Source organism: Rhagoletis zephyria, unplaced genomic scaffold, assembly GCF_001687245.7.
Source record: "Rhagoletis zephyria isolate East Lansing unplaced genomic scaffold, Rhagoletis_zephyria_1.1 Rzeph_scaffold_05194, whole genome shotgun sequence".
NCBI lineage: Eukaryota > Metazoa > Arthropoda > Insecta > Diptera > Tephritidae > Rhagoletis > Rhagoletis zephyria.
Genome location: NW_016162277.1, coordinates 14,582 through 32,980, shown reverse-complemented (window position 1 = coordinate 32,980; position 18,399 = coordinate 14,582). Strand labels below are relative to the sequence as shown.

The 18,399-nt window shown below is 34.8% G+C and overlaps 1 protein-coding gene across 5 annotated transcripts in view; it reads right to left on the bottom strand.

Annotated features, from left to right (window-relative positions):
- Window positions 1-18,399, bottom strand: part of ect (ectodermal) — a 27,601-nt gene that overhangs the window by 2,937 nt on the left and 6,265 nt on the right. For all 5 annotated transcript variants that reach the window (XM_017627353.1, XM_017627354.1, XM_017627356.1 and 2 more), the window contains one exon: window positions 1,286-1,529. In XM_017627353.1, the coding sequence (XP_017482842.1) occupies window positions 1,286-1,529 (244 nt within the window). The remainder of the gene's footprint in view (window positions 1-1,285; window positions 1,530-18,399) is intronic.

The following is an 18,399-nucleotide window of genomic DNA, read 5'->3' as shown; positions in this document are numbered from 1 at the left end:
GAAAATATTTTTTTCTTAACTTAACTTTAGGAGGGTTGTCACATGTTCAGAAAATCAAATTAAATCTAAATTAATTAATTTAATTAAAAAACAAATGTTCCAACATATGGGTGCCAAACGAAAGGGGGCTCATAAAGTAGCAGTTTGAAAATATTTTGAAGTGGGTTGCCACCTACTGAAAATGTCGAATTTAGCTAACTTTTCCAAAATTTGTATGAAGTGTAAAAATTTCGCTGTTGAACGAAAGAGTTTTAACATGTCTTTAGTTTAAACATCAAGAATATTTTTGAGGTGTTGGAAGAGGGTTGCTGCCTGTCCAAAAATGTATTTCAGATTACTAAGTAAGTTAAATGAGTTATTAAATTATGACGTGAATGAAGATATCCTTAGTTTGAATAATTATAATATTAAAGAGGTTTGCCACCTGTTAAAAAAGTAAACCTAAATTATTTAATAATTTAAAATTCAAAAATATGGGTATCAAATGAAATTGGTTTAAAAAGACTTTACTTCTGAACTGTATTTATGAGGGTTGCCAGCTGTTTCAGAAGTCTTAGCTAACTTATGCACAAATTCGAAGAAGAAGATTATGTGAACACGAGCACGAACACGAAGAAAAATTTTAATACGTGGTACTAGGCTAATATAAAAAGCAATACAAAAATCTGCAGTATGAAAGGAAATAAAACTGAATCGAAGTATAAGCCGATGGCACATATGAATAAAGTTGATGTGGATCTGCTTCTCTATTGCTAATTATTAATATTTTGCAATTCATATTGACTTATTAATTCTAAATTCAATGTAATCAAAACGAACATTTCATGTACCGCTTTTAACTTGAATGTGATTATAATAATACCACGTATTCTACATTTAAGTTTAGCGGCTGTGGCTCCGACACAGCCCTAATGCCAAGTCTAAGGCGCTGGACTGATCCTTTTTCGTTCAATTGGCTCTCATTGCACAAGTTGCGAATAAGACTAAATTGCACTACTCGACAACACTGGCATTTGCTACTGTCGTGCAGAAATAAGTAGACGACAAAATTCGTCGAAAACAATCCAGTGCTGCCATGTTTCCCCGTTTTAATACACTAGTCGAATGGAAATTTTAAGCAATGCTATGCATTTTTCAATGCGACTAGACTCTCGAAAAGCGACTTGCATTCCATAGGACACTTCATTCAAATTATGCACACATATACACACCTGCAAATAATCGCACACCTGTGGTAATTCAATTAAGCTGTTTAACTCAAAATGTTACCCTCCCAAGTACTTACAATTTAGTTTTTGTTGCCGATTTTGCTGGTTTGGCTTTTGTTGACCCGGTCGTATGCCCTCCCGCTGTGCTGCCTGCTGTCGTCACTTTCTTGGTCGCCGCTCTGGCATGCAAGCGCACTACAAAGGGATCGTAATTGTTGGCTACAATCCGATTGATGCGCGAGAATATCGAATCGATGAATTGATTGTGTCGCTCTTGGAAGGCGTCGTTCGTCATTTCGATAATGTTGTTCTTCAGGTTTCCTAGATACATATTGATGAATTTATAGGCTTATTAGTGAATAAAAGCGTATTGATACGGCATGTGGTTTTGTATGTTCTTAGCAACTACTACATAAGTATATAAATTAGTATTTTATGTAAACAAATTTTGATATTATAACGTAATTGCTGGTAATTTTCGTTTATATGTAAATCAATATTACTACCCAAACAAATCTAACAGCTGTCTGCTGTTAATAGCCGTAAGCAGCCCAATTTTACCGTTTTCATATTGATTCAAAAGCGCTTAGGAAACCACTAATCAAGAGAAGTAACTTAGCTTTTGAACTGCTTATTAATGATGCAATAAATACCCAAAATTATGTACTTAAGCGTCCGTTGTGTTATTAAAGCAGTGGTTAATATTTATAAGTACTATGTTTCGTAGATCGAATTAAAAACAAGTTAGATAGAGTTACATACATATTAGTTTTAATAATAATAGTTGTTATTTTTTGTCAGATTTAATACAAATATGTTATAATTGTTAAAATCGATATGGATTTGAAAAATGATAAGCAATTTAATTAATTATTTTCATCTTTTTTCAAATGTGCTTCATTCTGTAAACTTAGAGGTTAGTCCATAAATGTAGGTTAATGTTTAAATGCCTACATGGTAAAGCAAAGTCGAGATTTCTTGCCCACACTAATCTCGAAAACTCCTGACCGGATTTGGACGAGATGTTTCTTAATATAAATAGTCTGTATCGATACGACAATTGTCTTTAGAACTTAGAATTTCTATTGGGTCGTCACCTGTCTAAAAAACTATAAGATCTTCACCGTTCGTCGGACTAAAAACAGAGATACCAGGTGGAAGAATATGGTCTCCGAATGTGCAATAAACTTTTATTTTTTTGGTGGGATTGCCACCGATTTAAAAACTGCTACCTTACGTATAATACGTAAAGGATTTTTTTGTCAACGACTTCAGATTTTCATAGCTCATGCAGTTTAAAAAAAATTGTGTGCAAAAATGTATTATTTCTTTTAATAGGGTTGCCAGCTATATATAATTATAAAATCGGTAGAGTTCATTGTATTAAAAAATTGGGTCCCTTGTCATTCGGTATGGCCTCCGGATGTGCAATAAACCTTTTTTAGTAGGGCTGCCACCTATTTAAAAATTTGTTCCCTATATATAATACTCGAAGGCATTTTTTGTTTATAATATCAAATTTGGTATGTGGGCGTATTTTTTATATTTTATTAATCGTTTGTCAGAACCAGCAAAATCTGATCACTATAACATACATTTATACATACATATATCTGGCTGTAATAAAACTGGTTGCTCGTATATGAGATTTTACGTTATAACTCTTCCACTTTAGCATCTAGAAACATCGAGCCTAGCACCATTGGCATATATCAGAAACATATATCTAAAAGTTAAAATAGCTAAGAAAGGATCAATATCACATACAGGTACATATTTAGCTTCCATATAACTGATTGTTCTGATATGAGGGAAATCGAGAAAATCATTAAGATAAGTTTTCTAAACGGTATATACCGAGTACCAGATTATTCAGATATACCTTTTTGCAATATAAGTAACTGGTTTATTTAGAAGCCAAAAATATGGAGCTATGGTGAGCTATGTACCAACCAGTTATAAGAGGTAAACTTACAAAACTATGGCTATAACTTATAGCTCTCACATAGCTGATTGCTCAGATATTAGAAGTTGTTTTGCAAAAGCTTAATTTTGATATCTAGGACGTTGAAATGTTGTGAGCCATTTTAATACTAATCAGTCACCAAAGCTCCGCTGATAAAACTGTTTATGGCTTTAGATATGAGTTTTTATAAAAAATCTCTTCCATTTCAGTGGCTAAAGGACAGAAGTTGTGTATCCTTGTTTACGTATTATAAGTTCATAATTAAAATCATCAAGATCAGTTTAGTATAATGTATAGCCCGCACGAACTGATTGCGGAAGACGGGCCTTTTTTTCGTTCAAATTCATCTCTAACTTTACTGATTAATGACAAATAGAGATTTCCAGAACCCTTAACAAATTTTCAGATTTATTTCTTCTATTCCTACTAAGACCCATACGATTCTCTGATATGATCGTTTTCTAGGAAAAAAAAAGCGCTTTTCATTGTTCAGTAGTATTTAGAAATACTAAAAATTCCTCTATGCTTAACCAACAACAAGTTCAAATGGGCACAAAATATTTACATAGCTGGCGCTTTACATTAGTTTTTTCTGTTTTGCAGTTGAGTGCCGTGCACACGAATAGGTGGGAAAAAATTACCAATGTGGTGGTATCACAATATTGGCTTTGAATGCAGCAGGGGGTTAATATTGGCATTTTATTTTTTCGCTCACATTTCAGTTGGTTGCGTCTGTATGGCCCTTTAAATTTTACACATGATTATTATTTTTAAGTGGAAAAACAAAACTCAATAATAACAGAGTAGGAACGCAAAAATGACAAAAAGAAAACGTCGAGACAAGTGAACTTAATTTTGAGCCGTAGATTACGGATCTGCTATCCTTTTTCTCGATCGGGTCAGCTTTCCAAGATATTTTTATACCATTCATGATCGTGAAATGGTATTATAACTTTGGTCCGATGTTTGTAACTACCAGAATAAGAAGAGATAGACCCATTAAAATGTATACTTAAATGATCAGAACGTCGAGCTGAGTCGATTTAGCCATGTCTGTCTGTCTGTCTGTTTGTCCGTCTATTTGTATGCAATCTAGTCTCTCAGTTTTCGAGATATCCGGATGAAATTTGGCAGGTGGATGTATTTTTATTATGTATTAATCATTTGTCGGAACCGGACGAATCAGACCACTATAACATATAGCTCCTATACAACTGATTGCTCAGATATGAGATTTTTTGCGATAACTTCTCCATTTATGCAGCTAGGAACATGAAAATTCGCGCCGTTTTTACTCATTGTTAACAGAATACTTATAATGAAAACACAAAGATCGGGTCTTTATAACATATATCTACAATACAACTGACTGCTCAGTTATGAGAATTTTCATTATAACTGGGAACATAACATTTCGCAATATTTCCACCCGTTATCAAAAAAATACTTACAGTGAAAATGGCGAAGATCGGGTCGCTATAACCTTAAGCCTCCATACAACTGTTTGTTCAGATTCGATATTCTTTGCTATAGCTTCTCCATATATGCAGCTAGAAACATGAAATTTCGCAATATTTTCACTAATTACCAATAGAAAGTTTACAGTAAAATTAACAAAGATCGGGTCACTGTAACTTATATATTGCCTCCATATAACTGATTGTTCAGATATGGGATTTTACTGTACTCCTTTTTACTCCTTTATTTGGACTGCTAAAACAGATTAATTTCGTAAGCTTTTATATAAATAATAATACAAAGTCTACTGAGAAAATCGTCAAAATCTATGCTGTATAAACTTTATCTCTTAAACTTCTGATTGTTCAGATTGCAGTTATTACGGCTCCTTTATGTAGGAGTCTAAACCCATTAAATTGTGTTACCGGGTTACATACCGATCACCACCTAGAGTGGTGCTATATAAGGTATATCCTCCATACCACTGATTGTTTAGATATGGGTTTTCATAAATATATGTATCTCCTCTATCTATGTATTATGTAAATATATAAATTTTTTCAAATGTAGTAATCTGTTAAAGTAAAATTTTTCAGATGTTCATGAAAGGTATGAAGCCTTCGGCATAGCCGAAGACAGCGCTGCTCTTACTTGATTTTTTTTTAAGTTTGCACTACGAAAGAAAAAAAAGTTCAAACTTTAACATAGAAAATATTACTCACTCGCCATCTACGAGCTTGTACGTGTGCGCCCATGTACGATGCGGCGTATGAGTAATATTACTTGTACACTAGCGTGAGCCGAAAATCCGCTTTTTTAGAATTTTGATTGGTAATATCAAAAATATGGTTCTTTGAAATGTGAAAGTTTTTGGTCAATATCCTAGGCTCGCCCAAGTCCATCAAAGTTCAAGTACTAAAAAAAACTTTTCTTAGCTAACTTCGATTCTCTACAAAAAAGGTCCATATACCTAATTATGTGTGACTAATACTTTAGAAGATTATTGCAATTTTAGTAAAAAAAAATATTAATTTATTTGTTTATTAATTTTTATTTTTTGGGCATATTGAACTTTGATGGACTTGGGCGAGCCTAGGATATTGACCAAAAATTGTCATATTCCACACGGATTGTTTTTAGAGCATAGTGAACTATATTTTTGCTATTACCAATCAAAATTCTAAAAAAGCGGATTTTCGGCCCACGCTAATGTACATCACTTCCCGATAAGACTTACAGTTTCTGACAAATTAGTTAATCATTCTTGATTTTTTTGTAACAGAACAGGCTTTAGCTTGGCGGCAAAAATTTTGCACAGAACCTGTTATTTTTTAACTTTCCTTCTGTTAAAGTTTGTTTTGTCTTTAATTTGTTTAGTAGAAAAGTAGAATGATTGTCAAAAATTATAAGTCCTATCGGAAAGTGATGGATATATGGTTTACCGCCAATGGAACCAATTTTTTTTAAGCTGAATAACAGTAAATTGAAAATATCTCGAGCGAGCACTTCTATATGGGAATTAGACAATGGCATCCGTGGAACATTTTTGCTGTAAACCAGCCTTACTATTTCTGAGCAAAAAAAATAAAAACCATAAAATAATTATTAAATGCTATCTTTAAAGATAGAACAAATTTTTCTCTTATTTGTGTTAGTTCCTATAGGAGGCAAAATAATCAGCTTTTTTTCATAAAGGAAAATTCTCAATAGTTAACATTTTTGCAGTAAAGGCATGAGGTAAAACGTCAGCGATTGGTACAAGCTTCCATGTTTCGTTACAAACAAAGTTGAAATATTAAAAGAAAATAGGCCCAATGTACAATTACAAAAAAAGCATTGTTTCAAAAATCACTTTCGTTGTGTTCGAAATATCAAAATCGAATAGCATTTTGCGCAACTACATATAACAGGTAAAGCACTTGTTTTGCTTAAAAAAAAAACAAAATTTGTCTTCGAAAGAAGGAGATAAGCCACGCAATTACAAAGCCGCATGATAGGTATTATGCAAAACTTAGAATATCCGTCAGCTATTTTCTCTCGAAACGCTGGTAAATTAATTTGTTATATAAATTACAAAGTACCGTAATATTATACATACATGCTGCTAATATGTTTTCTCATTATGCATGTTAGCGCAATGAAATAATTTTGCCCGAACAATTTAGCGAACTATTAAAAACATGCTGTACTAACTAAATACAAGAGCTGAAACTTTATCCAGCTACGTACCTGGTTAAATGCGTTTATTTAGCGTGAGCTAGCGAAGCACAGTTACATGTATGTATGTACCCAATTACATAAGTATATACATATACTAAGAGCAATGTACACAGCTGATAGTTAAGCGCAAGTCAAACTCATAGCTAGCGCAAATGGAGTTATTACAAGTAAATTACCTACAAAAATAATTAGCGCTAATCTTTTGCATAGTACATATCTAAGTTTGGTATAAACATAATTTTGTGAAGGCATGATCTTGTGTTTACAGGAGATTTTCAAGGCTTCCAAATTATAATACATACTTGTTTTGAGCTAACACATCTTTGTGTATGCAAGTGTTATCCAGGTATTGTTAAGATTTCTAGTATGTGATCGAATTCCTTTTATTGATTTTTATTGAATTTTCTTAAAAGCAAAAAATTACTCATACGCCTCCGCCTCTGTTTATATTGGATTTATTTATGACTTAAAAGCATTGAGTTCTCTGGCGACTATGATATGCCCATTATTACGACATTGGATAACTACATTGACTCTACAATTGAAGTAGAAAAGACAAAGACCAGTCAAATACCAAACCATAGTTAGGCATAAGATAAACCAAGCTTCTAAAGCCTTTGTGCAAGATCAAATGAGCGTATCTGGAAACTGTGCTAGTTCGGGTAACACAAAGGTTTTTTGCGATGCTTAATAAAGATCTCGAAAGGTCAATTAAAATTAAACGTTGGAAGAATGGATTCAAAGAATATTTTTATATACACATCCTAAATGTTGATAAAGGACACACTTGCCTCCATTCAGTTCAGACGTTCGACTACCGGTTTCGAAAGGAGTCCAAATGATGAGCAACGCTGATGGGATTGGTCAGGTTCTTGTAAATAAGAATACCAAGAAGGTTCAGTTGGTCACGCAAAGTGATAGTAATTTGGTATCCAAAATTGTTTATAGTGATTTTTTCCATCTATTTTCAATGTTAAAGACTGGTATTTTTAACAAGGCGATATCCTACGAGATGTCAATTGATTAGATCGTTTGCCAAATTCTCACCCGTGAAAAGCATAAGTATGTCATTTTGCTCGCGGCGCTCCAACAGGCGCAATGGCCGACAGAGCAGGCACTCGCGTGGTGTTACTGAGGTCCGCGGTTCAACCCCTTTTTTGTTTTTAATAAATTTTTTTATTTAGAGTTTTTATTGTGTTTTTAAATTTAATAACAAAATATTTTCATTAATATCTTGTTTTATGGGACAAGTATTTCTTCCCATATGCATGTTTTTTCTGCAATGAAAACAGATTTTCAAATTTATTATTTATATTTAAAGTGAAATAATTATATTGACTCGCATTGAATTAATTTTAAAAATCTTAACCACCTCCACCAAGCGGACTCGAACCTGCGATTTCAGCATTAGAACCGCCAGTCTTTACGCGACACCACAGACGACATTTGTAAGAAAAGCAATTAATTGCGTTTATGTTTGGTTTTGGCAATTCAAAGGCAGGTGTCGCTGAACGCTTAAGTTCTTCGAAATTGTCAAACTGGCAGGCCATCACTTTAGCACATTCTAGTTAATGAACTGGTATTTTTACTGACTGGTTTGCCTTTTCACTGCAGGGTTGTGGCAAGCATCCTTGCACACTCATCCACAGCCAGACATATAAATGTGCTTGCACATATGGAATTTACATCAACACCACAGCACGCGATTTGTATGTATAAACATGTACTATCTATGTATGTGTGTGTTGTCACCGCTCCGCATGCTGGGGATTATTATTTTTAAATAGGAACATTTTTCAACGATAATAAAATATAAAAAATTAATTTTCACTATGCATTATTTCTCTCAGTGTACAGATGGTCGGGGGGCGTCCCCTGTGTTGACGCCCATTTCTGCTGTTTGTCTTCAAACTAAATTTGAAAAGTGTTCTAGTGCTTCTTTCTGCCTGAAACACCTTACGGAAGTCTAGAGACTACAGATCACATAGCAGAAGAGCCCACAGCTAAACCTTTTCTGAAATTTCGACTCACTCATTGTTTCTTCCTGCCAGCTACCTCACCCTATCCAGTCAACCCGTGTGGGAATGTGTGTAGAGAAAGAACAGGTTGGAGCTTTTTTAGTGGAACGCAGTGATTCGCATAATACCTAGAAACTTTCAAAAAATTTAGAATGTCCAGTGTTATGTAATGCAGCACTAATGCCGAGGACTCCTTAATTAAAAACTATCTATAGAATCTAGCAAGAATTTAAACAAATAAAATTATTATAACCTCGTACCAAAAAAAAAAAAAATGTTTCATATTTTTAATACCGTATAGAGTTGGTCGAATGAATGGCCGTCCTAGTCATCAGTTCCGGNACCTCGTACCAAAAAAAAAAAAAATGTTTCATATTTTTAATACCGTATAGAGTTGGTCGAATGAATGGCCGTCCTAGTCATCAGTTCCGGGTCTACTCGATTTTTGAGGAGGAAAATTAACCGAAATTATTTTTTTTTTGCAAAATCTATAAAGGACCCTTTTATTTAAAAAACACAGCTGTAAATACTTTTGTATGCGCAATATGACTAAAAATCGCAGCGTTTAGTAGGTCTTCACCCTTTAAAAACCTAAGCACCCATCAAATGCTGAAACCACTCATACTGTTTATGTTCTTTTCATTCTAGTTATATTCAATTGTTACAGTGTTTAGCTTTTCCCCTCAAAAAATAGTGACCAAAATTAAGAGCTGGAGCACAGCAAAACGCAGCGAAATGCCATTGAAGCAGTGAAGTGAGCAAGCTGTGTCCGTGGTGGCNAGTGTTTAGCTTTTCCCCTCAAAAAATAGTGACCAAAATTAAGAGCTGGAACGCAGCAAAACGCAGCGAAATGCCATTGAAGCAGTGAAGTGAGCAAGCTGTGTATCCGTGGTGGTCAAGTGGTAAGCTCCGAAACTTTAAGCATAATTACGAATTTATTTATGTGTGCAAATATGTGCATGTTCACTCAATTAAGTTAATTGTTTTGCGAGTTACTTAAATGTCAAATTAATGTCATTTTTGCGTGCACGAAAACATATCTGTACTTATTATGTACCGCAAATCTCGTTGTGGTCAACGCAAACCGAAAGCAGAGAATTTTTATTTTTTATCTAAACGGAGTTTGGAGTCCTTTTTCAAGCTTAGTGGGTTTGAGATTCAAATTTATATGCACATACATATGTTTACTATATTTTGGTGTAGCGTATAAATGGATGGGGCTAGTAGGAAAGTTATTGGAGTATTTTTGAGACTCTAGAATTTGTAACGAAAACGTGAAGGCCAGAGATGGTTATGGGCGTAATATCTGAGGCATAACTTGGGAAAACCTTTGAATCACCTTTGAATAGGTTACATGAAATCGACCATACGACTATCGACGTTTCGTCAATTCATTATAGTCGATGCTAAATGACGACACGTCGATTATTTTAGACCTACTAAATGATGCATATGTTTATACGTTATTAGTTTTTCANCAATTCATTATAGTCGATGCTAAATGACGACACGTCGATTATTTTAGACCCGCTAAATGATGCATATGTTTATACGTTATTAGTTTTTCATTTTTTTTTCGCAAATTGTTGTTTTTGGTGAGTCCTAAGAACGACCAAGACCAAAATTTGTTTATATCTTTTTAATTTATGACTCTATCAAACTGTAATATATCGTTGAAAAAATGAGTACTAAACATCCTTCGAGTAATAAAGTTTGGCCCTTACACTTTTACTAAGTGTTTGGCCGAGCTTCTCTTTCAGATTTAGCATTGCCTGGTTAAGGCCGATCGCTGTTAGAAAAAACTTTTTCTAATTTAGATGTTTCCAGGACCAGAGAGCAAACCCAGGTTACACGGAGTGTTAGTACGCACCTCTAACCACACTTGAAAGATCTGTTAGGTACGGTGCACATTAGAGCGATACTATATGAAAGCGGCATTGACTTGCTGTGCACGTAGGAATTGGTAGGAAGCGATGAAAACTGTGCTCATTTGCACCACAGAGACACCGTGCCTTAGAGAGGAGAGGGTCAAAGCTCAGTTAGTCTAGACTTAACTAAACTTACCTCAAGAAATAGTGAAAGATTACTCAACACGTCAACTTAACTAAGTCAGAAGCGAAGATATTTTCATTTGCAGCTGGGGGACAATTCGCCGCTTATAATGCCACATACAAAAAAATCATGCAAGAAAAAATTATAGCATTCAATAATTTTTAGGAAATACAAAAACGAAAATCTGACAAGCCTGATTCTCTCACCGCTCTCAATTTCCGTAAGGCCGTAATTTAAGAATTTAAAACCAACAGGTTGCTGAGTTTCTTGCGGTAAGTTAAGTGTTAACTAACCACCAACACAGTTTCTCATAAACATAACAAGTTAAGTTTCGAAAATTAAGTCTAGACTAACTGAGCTTTTAGGCTTTCAACTATCTTTACTAGAATTGCCGTTTGAATATAACCCATACGCTATGGTTACAGTGTTGTCACTTCAGTCTAATAGCCTACTAAAATTTACATGCCACGGCCTAAGTAGTTTTCAAAAAACTGGAAAAAATGGCTAAAATAAATATCTCAGCGAAATTAAAGGTTAATAATCATATAGTAAATTTGCATGGCAAATATTTTCGTAGATTATTTTAACCCATTAGAACCGCCTGAGACGGTCGTTTTGACCCATAATTTAAAATACCCCTCAAAATGCAAATTTCGAAGGCCCTGAAAGAATTAAACAATTCTCCAGAGATTTATTCTTCGGAAAATTTTACTGAGGGTCTACTCGGGAAAAATCTTAATGTCACCAAAGTCTCTAAAAATTAAAATAAAAATCTATGCCAAGAAGGAACAAAAAAAAACCCGATTTTAATAAAAATTTGTATACATAGGAAAAATTCAATTTTTTTCGCTGCTTTAGAAATTTATACTAAGAAAAAATGTCAAGTCATCAACCTAAAAATTCCTAGAGAAGCCAAACTAACACCACATGCAATCCTTACTGTTTACTTTAGTACGGGTTGGTTAGACAAGGAACCTAACAGCAGTAACAGTTTTTATTTTTCCAATTTTCAATTGTGCCGTTATTGCATAGGACCAGCGATATGTATTTGTGCTTAAAAGTTTTAAGTTAAAACGATAAGAATTATTGTACTATAGTATTTAGTAAAAGGAGGAAACGTTTGAATATGTTTAGTTTAATTCCTTTAATGAAATGAATTTTGCGTAAGACGTTACTGATAGCCTGGCATATAGCGCAATAATACTTGCTTAGTATTTATTTCGAAGCAGAAAAATAAAAACATAGCTTTTTTAGCAACATTTTTTTATGAGTTTGGCTGTTATTCCTTCTTGTCAAAATTCTTTTTTTATTTAATTTTTCAGAGAGTTTAACGTTGATGACATTAAGTTTTTGCCTGATAAGACACCAAGAATAACTTTCCGCAGAATAATTTTTCTGGAACATATCAACCCTTTAACGAATTTCAAAATTTGCTTTTTAAGGGGTTTTGTAAAGTATAGATCAAAACGAGCCCCTTAGGCGCGAGCTAATGGGTTAAAATTTTCTATGAAAATATTTCTCATGACATGTAACTATATATGTCTTAACCGTTACTTTCGCTCAGATATTTATTGTAGCCATTGTTTCAACTTTTTTGAAAACTGTTTAGGCTTGGAGATGAAGACTTAGTAGGCCATAGGTTACAAACGTTTTTTGAAAGAAACGAAATCTCCATAAATCATAATACCAAAATTTTTATGAAAATTTAAACACCCTGAAAACTTCACTGCACTCGCTCAACTTTTATAGAAATGCCTCAGGCGTTGTTGTATGCGGCTTATTCTTCATGTACGCAATAGAAATTTTGAAGTGCTTGGCAGCACCTTCAGCCCTTCAACTAACCCACTATTCGCAATAAATTTTCATGACTTTTGAATTTATATTGAAGAGAAAATTTGCTGTTTAACTTTTATGAAAGCAACATTTTGGCTAATTAGGTTAATAATCTTTTTTAAGTAAAATTATGGTAGATTATTCAAATATGTGGCAGCTGTGGTAGAAGTGAAGAATGACCGAAAATGTTGTAGATATACCACAATTCTGGTAAAGTGGCAACACTGTTCTCAAGCACTTCGCTTATTAAAACGGTCCTCTATTAGTGCCCCCTTACATAAAAGCACCCCACCGCTTTGAGAATAACAGTCAGTTTTTCTAGTATAATCAAATGCATAACTCTTCAGATTTTGATAACAAGAAAATAAATTACGTTTTATTAAAAAAAAATTAACCTTATTGCATCTAATAATTACAAAATTTCTTGCATATTTCTTCGTTTACCTAATACGTTGCATATTTCGGCTTTACAAAAGGTTAGTCCTTAAAATCAAACGCATCTACTGTACAATGTTTTGCGCACATACAAACACTTGATATTTTGCCTTCACTCTGGCTGTTGAGTCGAAACTTTTTAATTGCCCTTTTTCAACCATCTCCAGTGGCATTTTTCTATAAAATCAGCATTGCAACAGGAAGGAAAAATAAAATTTTTTAAAAACTTTTTAGCTTTAATAAGCTGTACATTTTAGTGTCCCTACAATTAACGCAATAAACAAACGCAAACAATCAGCGAAAGCGCAAGTTTTCCTAATTTTAATTTGAATCACTTCAACGTCGTCAGCGTAGGTACTTTGGCAACTTACTGGAAACTTTTTGCAAAGAATTTTTAATAATCTAAATTTAGAGCAACAAAGATGTTGCTTGTAAATGTTGTTAAACATTTTTCATTAAACCAGTTTGCAAAGTAATTTCCTCGCATTCGCAAAGGTTAAAGATTAAATAGGAAACTTCTTTTCACAATTAACCTTATTGCAAGTTCACACAATTTTCGAGTGAGATGGACATTTCTAAAGCACTGACATTACATGGCTAAGCAACTTCCAATGGCCAAGGTGTTTGAAGTTTTTTTAATTAGCAAAATTCATTATCAAACATTTACCTTTTAGCATAGTGATTGACTACTTTAATGCAAAGTTTTGCCACGTGATAAAAATCAGCTACTGATTAAAAGTTTTCTAAGCTCTAAACCTAATGAATCTCAATTGGCTTGCAAATTCCGTTTGTTTTTCATTTTTGTAAAGGGTAAGTGCGTATGTATAAATTTACTACCACAGAAACAGAGCGCTCTAATGAACTTGAGTAAAACTTTAATTTAATGCTGGCAGTTTAGAAGTCAAGTAGAATTACAATATGCGACAAAATCAAACTTGGTGGTTCGGTATGCGGTAAAATCAAAAGCAAGTGATCGTTTTGGATGTCAATAATACTACGTTAATGAGTTTTTCCGAGTTTAGCTAAAATAAGGAAGATATCCTTAACTGAATCCTTGCACACAATTTATCGTTTAATTAGGTTAAGTTATTGAAAAATATTCTTATAAAATACTTATAAAAGCGTTTTTTGATACGAGGACTAAATTTTTAAGTTCGTTTGTTATTAGCTTTGCGCTAGATGGCGCTCTAGGCCAATTCATTTAATTTCATTAAGTTTTTTTTTCAAACAAATACTCATATTATTTATTTTATATTTATTAAAAAATTCCGTTGTGGTGTGATTTCAAATACCGCAATTAATATTTTATACATAAATAAATTTATTTATTGAATTTTGTTTTATTCTTTTCTCTACTTTTCCTCTTTTTAACCGACTTCAAAAAGGAAGATGGTTATCGGACGCAAAATTACTTTGTTTTCCTAAACCCGAAATTTTATTTCGACAAGTTGGTAACTTATTTAGTTAAACACATACAACGGTTTAAAGGTCGCTGGTGGTACATATGTACCCGGGAATGCATCTTCGGATTAAGACAATTATAGACTTTTCTCTAACTGCACCGCAAGTTCGAAAGAGCCTGAGGAATACACTTTGGAAAGAAAGCTCCATATCAAGCACCTAGTAAGCCCAGCACTACTAAGGCAAGAAGGCTGAGCCTCGAATGTAAGAGGCAAAAATATAAGCGGTTTTTGTATGCGTACCGGAAGGCTTTGCAGGAAGCAAAGAGATCTTCCTGGAGGGACTTCGGTAGTGGCAACGAGGATACTTTCGAGACTGCCAGATTGAGAAAAATTCTGTCGAGATCTACGAACTTGATCGGGTTTATGCAGAAACAAAACCTTTCCTGGCCCACAGCAGGAATGGAAACAGTAGAACTGCTCCTGTACACGTATTTTCTAGAGATTTTAAATACAGGGCGCTCTCGACACGCTCCTTCGAGTGGGGTAGTAAACGTACATGTTACATGGAGAGGATTACTTGGGCGATTCAAAGCTTGAAGCCCTAAAAAGCAGCGGGCCGGATGGCATTGTACCCGCGCAACTGGCTGCGACGCTTGGGACCTTTGTGAATTGGCATTCACTATTGACAGTTGGCTACTGTCAACGTGCTTATCCGAAGGGCAGCTGGCCAGGTTAATCGAAAAGTGCTTCAGTAACAAGGACTATTGTCTTGTAGCCTTACTAGACATTGAGGGAACATCTCACAACTTAATTCAGAGGCAACCACACTGGCCTTGAGGGAACTGTAGGAGGACGATTCTCTGATGGAGTTTATATGACAGATGAGCTTGTGCAGGGCGATCACGGCAAACGTTGGTGAGAACTCGGCTTCAAGATATGAGACACTAGGACACCGCAGGGTCACGTGCTCTCACCATTCCCTTGGAACTTAACCATAAACTCTCTCTTTCGAGGGATGACATCGAGAAGTGCCAAGGTTGTCGCTAATGAGGATAACGTAGCCGCCTCGCATAGGGGCAAATTTTCACAAACTCTGTGCGACTTGATGCATAGGGCACTATGGAAAGTGTTACTATGGTCCAAGCTATGTTGTCTCTGCGTCAATTCGTGGAAATTGAAACTTGTTCTCTTTACAAGAAGATACAAGTGGCCGCTACGGACTCCACCTGAACTTAACTTGCTACTCTGAAGCTTTAATAATAAAGCAAAATTCAAACAAATGATGTTTTAAATATCTTTTTGAATCTTCAGCCACTACATAGATCTAGTGGCTCAGCAGACGGGATCTCTCGCTGCACTTCAGTGAAGAGAGACAGGATAATGGGAATCGGGGTGCAGGGTCATTCCTGTGTCCTGTAAAATATAGTTCAGGTTCCGGATAGAAACCTTGTAGTGAAAATCCCAAGCAGGGAAGAATGGGTAGAAAACTAATATACTCCACAATTAGCTCAAAAATTATGCTCGACTACGGTCGATATCTCCAATNCAAAATTCAAACAAATGATGTTTTAAATATCTTTTTGAATCTTCAGCCACTACATAGATCTAGTGGCTCAGCAGACGGGATCTCTCGCTGCACTTCAGTGAAGAGAGACAGGATAATGGGAATCGGGGTGCAGGGTCATTCCTGTGTCCTGTAAAATATAGTTCAGGTTCCGGATAGAAACCTTGTAGTGAAAATCCCAAGCAGGGAAGAATGGGTAGAAAACTAATATACTCCACAATTAGCTCAAAAATTATGCTCGACTACCGTCGATATCTGCAACAGATGGCTAAAAATAACAGTCTAAACCTCATTTATAGATTATAGAGGGTAACTGTATAGCGGGCGAACTTGCGAGGGTGGTACGACCAAGCAGATTCTTCCGGGGTATGCCCATCGNGTAGAAAACTAATATACTCCACAATTAGCTCAAAAATTATGCTCGACTACCGTCGATATCTGCAACAGATGGCTAAAAATAACAGTCTAAACCTCATTTATAGATTATAGAGGGTAACTGTATAGCGGGCGAACTTGCGAGGGTGGTACGACCAAGCAGATTCTTCCGGGGTATGCCCATCGTCACTTGCAAGTTTTTGAGAAAATGTATCTAAATTTAAAGAGCTGGCGTATTTCTGTATTAATTGCTTAAAATAATTTGGCAACTGCAGAAAGCTTAGCTATGCCGCGAAAATCTATTACCATTTTTATGTAGCTGTGCTATGAATTATTCCTTTCATGCAGTTGGAAAAATGCCTTCTGTAAGAGGCAAATTAAATAAAGCTCTTAACGGCTCATTAGAGATAATCATCACAATTTACAAGAAAAGAAGTAAGGTTCTGATCAGGGTTATATCTAAAAGATCGCTTAGAGGAATTCAGATAAACTAATACATCATCGAGAAATATCACTAGGGTATGTATTGATTTCATTCAGCATAATTCGAAAACCGTGTTAAGCCGAGCAAGCAAATGCATACTTTTCAAATTATTCAGCCGAGTATATTGTAAAATAAAATGTGCTCAATTTCTTCTTTGTATACAGGCCACACGATTTAATACAATTTTTTATACAAATTTTTAAAATGGGCTTTCGAAAAATCAAATCGAACATTTGGTTCGTATGTTTGGATACCGCAATTTTAAACATCGCTTATAATTTCGTAAGATCCCATAATAGTAGGGTGGTAGACATTACATAATATTTATATTTTAGTAAATAATAAAAATAAATAGTCCCTTAAAAATTATGTCTTAGTGAGAAATATAGAACCATACAAATGTACACACTGAGTACATATAAATGGCTCTTTTCCCAATTCCTTAAGAAGTGCAAAGGGAAGACACATACAAAAACCATGGTTCTGATGCCAATCACCGCTTGAAAAAGTGCCAAATCATTATCATACAAGCCTACCTTAATTAAACATGCAGCTGAGGCAAATAAATAAAACGCAGATTTTTTAATTTTCATAAAATTTCAACGATTTAATTAAAATTTTTTATTTTCTTCATCTCTTAATTTTATAAAAGGATTATTTTGGTTTTTTTAACTTCNAATATAGTTCAGGTTCCGGATAGAAACCTTGTAGTGAAAATCCCAAGCAGGGAAGAATGGGTAGAAAACTAATATACTCCACAATTAGCTCAAAAATTATGCTCGACTACGGTCGATATCTCCAATAGATGGCTAAAAATAACAGTCTAAACCTCATTTATAGATTATAGAGGGTAACTGTATAGCGGGCGAACTTGCGAGGGTGGTACGACCAAGCAGATTCTTCCGGGGTATGCCCATCGTCACTTGCAAGTTTTTGAGAAAATGTATCTAAATTTAAAGAGCTGGCGTTCCATCTCCTTTCTTTAGTGACCCTGACAAATCGGGAGATTTAAACCATAGGTGCCTGGCGAGTTTCGTCAAAGATTCAAAATCGTTCACCAAGGTGGAGTGAAAACTCTTGGTTGTGGTATCACAACGGGCCTTCAGCGCGTGGCCTATGCATGTGTGTACCTGCATAGCAGTGGCAGGTTGTAGGTTGTGAACTCAAGTAAATTTGTAGAAGTTGATTTGCGTTTACAAAATCTCTGTTAGCAGTATCAAATGCTACAGAAAATAGAATACATCATTTAATCTGTATTAATTGCTTAAAATAATTTGGCAACTGCAGAAAGCTTAGCTATGCCGCGAAAATCTATTACCATTTTTATGTAGCTGTGCTATGAATTATTCCTTTCATGCAGTTGGAAAAATGCCTTCTGTAAGA